The sequence below is a fragment of the Cariama cristata genome, unplaced genomic scaffold (genome assembly GCF_000690535.1).
Source record: "Cariama cristata isolate BGI_N322 unplaced genomic scaffold, ASM69053v1 scaffold14356, whole genome shotgun sequence".
Lineage (NCBI taxonomy): Eukaryota > Metazoa > Chordata > Aves > Cariamiformes > Cariamidae > Cariama > Cariama cristata.
The window spans coordinates 690-8665 of NW_009623891.1; the positions used below are offsets into that span (position 1 = coordinate 690).

The 7976-nt window shown below is 38.9% G+C and overlaps 1 protein-coding gene across 1 annotated transcript in view; it reads left to right on the forward strand.

Moving 5' to 3' along the window:
* LOC104163829 (disco-interacting protein 2 homolog C-like) overlaps nt 1–7020 on the forward strand; it is a gene marked incomplete at its 5' end in the record, with an annotated part of 7528 nt that extends 508 nt beyond the window's left edge. Inside the window, 2 exons of the mRNA XM_009702947.1 lie at nt 1735–1858; nt 6708–7020. Coding sequence (XP_009701249.1) covers nt 1735–1858; nt 6708–6960 — 377 coding nt within the window. The remainder of the gene's footprint in view (nt 1–1734; nt 1859–6707) is intronic.
* Nucleotides 7021–7976: the final 956 nt, after the last annotated feature.

Below are 7976 nucleotides of genomic sequence, written 5' to 3' on the forward strand. Positions count from 1 at the left end.
ATGCAGATAGAAAAAGCCTTGTTGTCAGTCTGAGCCCTGTCCCTCCTGTGACAACCGCTTTCTTTGATAATTCCTCTGTTATAAACTTATTTACAGAAGCTCTCCGTTTCTCAATTTTTCCTGTCTTTAAGTCTGCGGGGATGGTTACAGAAATGTAATACAAACAGTAGCCTACAGGAGAAACTATGGGGTGTTTGGGTTTCTGTCAGCAAGGTACAGGATTTTATTACTTGTTTTTATGACATTCCTTATCTTGTGTACACATGTAAGCAAATCAGCACTGCCAGGCACACAAAGTCACTGCTTGGGAAAATGTTCTTTTCCTGTGATTTTTGCAGAGCACAGTGCCATGAGCGGCAGCTGGCTGAGGTGGCGGTCAAGGCTGCTGGCAAAGTATGGTTTCTAGCAATGCTGCCAGCACCTCCAGGAGTGATCCCAGGACTCCTCTGTCAGTGCAATTAGAATTGCCACTATTTAGCCAAAGAGTGAATTCATCAAATATGAAACCATTTTAGTAATCACTGTGGATTACGACTGCTGCCCCGTGTCCTTATGTTAGCATCTTCCTGAAGAGATTTACTTTCGGTTGCACAGGCTCGGTTGCACAGGCTTTTTTCATACCTCCAGGAGTGATCCCAGGACTCCTCTGTCAGTGCAATTAGAATTGCCACTATTTAGCCAAAGAGTGAATTCATCAAATATGAAACCATTTTAGTAATCACTGTGGATTACGACTGCTGCCCCGTGTCCTTATGTTAGCATCTTCCTGAAGAGATTTACTTTCGGTTGCACAGGCTCGGTTGCACAGGCTTTTTTCATTGCATAATGATAGCCTGTCCTTGAGAAAATTCAGGACTCTCTGAGGATATTGCAACTTAAGCATCCAAATGGCTTAAATCTTCTCCTGGCAAAGAGTTGCTAAGTCTCTGTTCTCCTCCCACTTTTAGCTCCCAGTGCAGAAAGTTCTCTGCTCTTTATTACTGGTAGAGGTTATACTGTCATTTCATGACCACCGTGCAACTCTGTCTAACTTAATGTAAAAAGAGCCAGTTATCTGCTTTTAAATCAATTACCAAATATTATTTCTTTATGGATAACATGCAGTCATTTATTATCAACCTAATATAGTTTAAAAAGTGTCGTTTCAACCTCATTTATTTCTTTAGTCAGTAAATATTTGTACTGCAAGAGCCTTACGCTCCAGAGCTTGCCATTTGTCTCAATGAGCAATTTACTATCTGGCACATAGCACACATTTCTAGTTTATTGATAAACACCTTTGTAATACACCTTAAGCATCAGTACTGACCATCTCCAAGCTACTGGAAGACCATCATCCATACTGTTAGGGTCAAATCCATCCTTTCTCTTTCAAAAGAAAGAGAGAGAAACAAGGAGCCTATTGTCTATTTAGAGCGCCTTAAAAAAGAATGAATCTGTTCTGCATCCACCTGGGAGAAAAACAGGAATTTATGCTGGTTTTGGATAAAGACTTCCACCTTTCTCTTCTTCAAATGGGAATAGTGTTTCTGCCTTCCTTTCTTCTGCTTTCTGCTCTGCATTGCACTTCAGTAATGGAAAATTCTCATTGGTTCCGAAATCACTCTGGGGTTTCAGAAATTCAAGGATAACTTATGTTATACTTATTTTACTTATTTATTAACGTGAATGTTTTTATAATTTCATTCACTGGAGGATAGAATTATTAATTTATTTTGTTTTCCTTACAACCAGAACGCCATGATGCACTTTATGTTGTGGGTGCATTAGATGAAGCCATGGAGTTACGAGGGATGAGATACCATCCGATCGATATTGAAACCTCTGTAATTAGAGCACACAAGAGCATCACAGAATGGTAAGGATTATGTAACACCAGGACCCTTATGTAAAGCTGAAATATCTATATGTCTGGGGTTTTTTCTTGGATATTGCAATTGATCCAGGAAATGGCCTGTCAGGATGGTCACAGGATTTACAACCCAGCTGTAAATATGTCCTTAGGATGAAACTTTTCACAAACATATTTAATCAGGAAGGACTGTTTTCTGCTAAGATCATTCAATATGTTTCTTTTTTCATGTGATTTTAAGTACAAGTGAAAGATTAAAGTTTTAATTAGAGAGAGCCGAGCAACTCTCAAGTAGGTTAGTAGCTGTTTCTTGGAGTTTGAGATTTATGTTCTAACCAGGAAAGGCAAACTGGTATGAGTTCAAGCTTTAGAAGTGTTGTTATTAGAACGAATAAGCAAGTAAATGTTTCAAATAAATGAACACAGTAATAAACTTTATTAGTGAACACACTGTTACTTTTGAATTGGTTATTAATAAATCAAGCAATGATCAAATCAAGGTCACAATGGAAATTGAAGCAGTAAATCAATGAGTTAATAATGATGTTGTCTTAATCAATGTGTCACATCATCAAATGCACACAGCAGGTAATCATTTCTTGAGGCTGACATGAGAACAAATTGCTTTTCATTATTCCTGCATCAGAAGACTGAGTCAGGTAGTTGTTTTGTTTTGATATAACCTCAGCTCAGCTGTTCTCCTTTCAACCAAAATGAACCTGTCGCAACAGCCAGAGCAGTTTAGCAAGTATGAGACGTGACTCTCCATTTTTCTTTTTAATCCTGGTTGCAAAGGTGTGGCCTGGAGCAGTAAACTTAATAATGAAGCACAGTGACCAGACTGGTTTCTTTAGTCAAAACACCTTGCTTTTTTCTTAAATACCTGTTAAAATTAAGGCAGTTAATTGCTTGGCTGGCTGTAACCAAGGTTTTGCCTTATTGCCCCCTCCCTAGAGCATCATCGCAGCTGGTATGGTCTTGTGCCAGCTAGCCATCACACAGGGTGGTGGATTCTGTGTCCTCATACAGACCAGTGTGAATACTTTGAGGATGCTGTGAAATTCTCTTTGAAAATGTGTTAGATCAGTATCAGCAGTGGATGGAAAGATTTCAGATCAAGCTATTGAGGGACAGCTCCATGATAAGATGGCCACAGATTCATAAATCGGTGTGTTGAGCAGTACCTGTTTGTCAGAGATTTGCGTGTTCTCAAAGTGTGACCTCATGGGCAGTGAATGAATTAGCCACATCACACTGCAGAAATGGTCATCATGGGTTTCAGTGGCCAAAAATGCCTTATGTTCCTTTTTTCAAGAACACTGAGAGCACTTTGAGGATCCTTTCCCTTCTATTATCATGGAAATCCTGAGTGGGATAGTGGCAACTAAAAAAGGGTTGGGGTAAGCTGGGAGGACCAAAGAAAAAGAATTTCTGCAAGAAGGTAGAAATGCATGCAAATAATTCTTGGTGCCTTAACTCTTCCCAGTAGTTGGGTGATAACGTACAAGGCACATGAGTGAGATTTCAGAAAACACACTATACTATTACTACCCTTTGCCTAAAGGCCAAAATTAAGAGTCTTCAGGGCTGTTTTTTCCTCAAAGAAGAGAGATTGCTGATGAGTTAGATGTTTCTGTGATGTGGTCTCTGCAGAAAATGGACACAACAGTAGTTCAGAGCAACATCTGGTTTGCTCACAGTTCCCAACCTCTTCCTAACCAGTGCTCTGCCTAATAGCTCTCAAGCCACCATCATGGAGTTCTCATTCATAGTCCTAGTCCTGACTGTCCTTGACTTTTCTCACTTAACTTCTCTTTCAGCTTTTCTTAGAGATCCTCCTCTTGTCTTTGTGAAACACTCCTTGACAAAATAATAGCCAGTTAAATCCTTCTTTTTATTTAAACTTTGTATATGCCCATCTTTGAACAAGGACATAAGCCTCTGTTCTTGCTGGAGGCCGCTGTTGTTTTGGTTACAATGACCCATTAAGGATTTAACTGCATCGATACCTTTTGCAAACAAAAGGTATTGGGTACCAAGCTTCCAAGAAACACATGTTCATTTTGTAACATTTAAGAGTATTTAGGAAAGCAGTGACTTGACTGACATGTGATCCTGCTGTGCAACTTCTGTCATTCAGGATCAGATCTAAAAGGTCATTTAAAATTATTCTTATCTCTTAAGAAATTTTGGCACAAAATCAACAGCCTTGGACTCTGGACCTCCTGTGTCTCAATATGTAACAGGAGAAAGAGTGGCACAGTCTGTTTTTATTGTGATGTATAACTACACCAGGCATTTTTGAAAGTGTTTTTATACTGCAGAGTATCTTGAGAAATAATGTATGTGTATGTGTTTTAATTAAAGCACATTGTTGACTCATTTAAACTTCAAACCCCTGAAAGAGGAACAGAACGTAGCTTCCTGGAATTTGCTAAGAAGTGGTTTTCTCTCTCTGCATAATGACAAATATCTACACAAGATATTTGGAGAAGAAAACCATTATGGGCCTCTTTCTCTGGAGGTGTTTCAACAACTTCCTTGCTTTTCCTGAAGCATTTGGTGGGATGGAAGCAGCAGGAGGGGCCAGTCCCAGCTCAGTGCATTGGCTATGTTGCATCTATTGGTTGTGACTCCATAACTTCTTAAGAAAGTGCAGCCTTCCTGAGTCCCTATTTTTTTGAGTTTGATTTTTTTTTTATTCATCAGGGCTGGAAAGTTGATGTATTCATAAATGATACATGCTGGTCAATATATCTTCACCTCAACTGATGAGAACATAAAGGGCAGTATTTCATTTAACTTATAGTGGTCACCAGTGAGTTAGAATCATGACATATGAAATGAGTTTTAAATTAAATTGGAACTCTCGTAGGAGTGTCAATGGCTCTAGGACTTAATAGAAGCTTTATGAAGGTTTTGGGAATCAGTCTTCTGAACTCAGACAAACAAACTTCTCCTAAGCCATGTTTTAGGGACCTGCTCCTGAATCTTGCCATTAATTGCTTTCCCAAGTAACAAGCTAGCAGTAGGTTTAAGACATGGTTTCAAGTGATAACATAGTTTAATAAAACCTCCCCAGGCTTTTTTGTTATATATAATACTAATTCAGATGTTTGTACAACAATCCATAAAAACTCTAGGACCTCTCTGGAGACGGTCACCTGTGCAGACTGATATTTCACTTTGTTAATATTCAGCATCAATCAAAACTTACTAGAATGTCTCTGAAAACATAATTACAAATTAAAATTCATTTCATAGCAGTACTAAGTGAAAAGAGGCCTGCACAGCTTTACTTTGGCTGCCTATTAGTTTTCCAGATCAATAAGCACATAAGAATTCAATCAAATAGTACTTTGGCAGGATCTGAAAATGAATTATTTTTTAATAGTAAGTACTTTTCTCCTAAAATCCATTCTGTTAAGCATCAACATAGAGCACATTTTCATAGTTAACTTTTGGGCAAAGTAAGATAGGTTTCCAAAGTACAGGGATTTTCAGAATTGTCTTAGTAGAGTGAAACAGTGCACTTCTGTGTCAATCAAGAGTTGACCTTAGGGTAAGTAGCTCTTTCTGAAGTTGGCTTATATACATAATATATTCTAACTTTCAGATGCTTATGCTCAAGACAGTTCTGGGAAATTATCCTCTGATTTTATAAGGTAAAGGAGGGTAAAATACAGGGCTTGATGTATGAGTTACATTATTATTTATGCTATGGAATAAGTTAGAGGAAGAAATAGCCATCGCCTGTGTCTTAAACACCTGCAAGGAAGAATGAGATTGCTCTTTGTGGACCCTCAGTCCTACTGATCTCCTGTGAGACTTCAGAGGCTTTGGAGACATTTGAGACATGGGGAACAGGATGGAGGGAAGCGTGCACCAGACTTTCATACCCTCCCAGCCTCCATATTTGGAAGGATAAATGCATTATCCTTAACCAGAAAAGATGCACAGTAGCAGAAACCAAAATTTACCTGCTTGGGCTCAAGGGCTTAACCAAACTTTTGTGGCTTTACAAAGTTCTTTTAGTAAAGAGGAGATACCGGTGATAATGGTGTTCCCTTGACCATCTCAGCTGTTAATAAGGAATGTAAAAACTCCTGTCCCATTAAAGCCCACAGAAATAAAACATAGCCGAAATAAAACAGATGGAGACACTGCTTATTTCTGTATAAACCAATTGATCCAGAAGAATCACAGCTCTTTTGTGCCGAGCTCTGACCTGCCTGGACAGCAGCCAGCCCAGTCCAGAAGGCACATAACCATGTTCACCTAGCACTGTGCAGGGGAGGAAGCCCCCTCCCTGGCCACCCAGGGACATCTGTGCAGCCTGCAGTGTGCCTTGTAAATGTTCCCAGGGCTCCGCACCCCTTCGCTAGGCAGAGTTTATCCCAAAGATCTTTCAGCTTGGACTATGTTCCTGCCGTTCCTTTTGGTGCCTCCTCTTTTAACCTCCTTTGCTCTTGACTGCTCTTCAAAAAACCCCAGAGAAGACACCTCCACCCACACATCGCTCATGCACGCTTTCATGAACACCGCAGTGCCGTGAGTTCTCTGGCTGCAGAGGGAACCGCACGTTGTCTTACCACCTCCTTATATGACAGGCAAGGATTAGACTCAAGTTTCTGTAAATTTTAGCCCAATACCCAGTATTGCAGCAATATTAAAGTGAGAGCTAGTGGGGCTGTGCTGCTGCCCGTGCCTGCAGATGTGTTCTCTGTTGCTACTTACACTTTGTGGTGAGCCCTAGGAGCTGAAACAAAAGGTAACCACGGAGGAATGAAAAGGGAAAAAAAATGAAATGGGTAAAAAAACCCTGCCACTAATGTTATGTTTTCTTTTATTCCAGTGCGGTGTTTACCTGGACAAATTTATTGGTTGTTGTAGTTGAGCTGGATGGATCGGAGCAAGAAGCTTTGGACCTGGTTCCTTTGGTCACCAATGTGGTCCTGGAGGAACACTATCTGATTGTAGGGGTGGTGGTGGTTGTGGACATTGGTGTAATTCCTATCAACTCCCGTGGAGAGAAACAACGTATGCACCTACGAGATGGCTTTTTGGCAGACCAGCTAGATCCCATCTATGTGGCCTACAACATGTAGTCTTATACCTTAAAGCTTCCATGGACTTTACTATAGATGTATAAAATTTTTTGGTGTCCACTAAAAAAGTGTGCAGATAAGATGCTGACACTCATCAGAATGGAACTGTTTCTATTTCTACTTTTCAAAGCAGTCACGATTGGCAGGAAATAAAATGTGAAATGTTTTGTTTTACCACTAAATTTTAGAAAAGAAGGACTATGGGGTAAGGCCCTTCAGTGTGTTGGAAAAGCCCATTTTAAACTTTTTTTTTTTTTGCTTATTGGACAATACTGCTTTTTGAGTAAATGTGGCTTTGTATTTTACATTAAGTAAGCTGAAGTAGATTTTTTTTTATTCTGCCCTCCAAATGGATTCTTTTAAAACAATTTGCATACTAATACAAATAATTGTTTTCTTCATTTGTTTTAAGATGTCATAAAAAGCTGATGAATACAGATCCGTTACTAACTTAAGCCATCTTAGATCCCACATCTTAGGAAACTGTGTAGTGGTACGAGGAGAATACCCAAAGTAGCACCTTTCAATTAGAAATCTTGCAGCTTTCTGTCGGAGATGCTGAAAGCCCAAAGGTCAAAGAGCCTTTGCTGTTAGCGTTAGAATGGAAGAAATTTATAAATAAGGTGTATTTCGGCAATGAACTTGCAAATATCTTTGTACTAAACTAAAAAGATAAAATAAGTTAACTACTACTTCTGTAATTATGTACAAAACGTTTAATTTATTTTGATCTCTTTAGAAGTATAAAAGAGAAAAAACATTCAAGAATATTAAACTCTTGAAATGTTTGCTAATATAAAAACAAAGTGTTGTATTATCTTGAGTGGATAGTATCACATCAAATATATATATATGAAATATAAATTCACTAATGACAAAAGATTTTAAAGTTTAAAATGCAGTACTTGTCACTTGCATGGTGTCTCCCACTGTAGATAATCAAATGTTACTCACAAATTTTTTGAAAAAAAAAAAGCAATCCTGGATTGCTAAGTATCCCTGTCGAAAAGAATCCT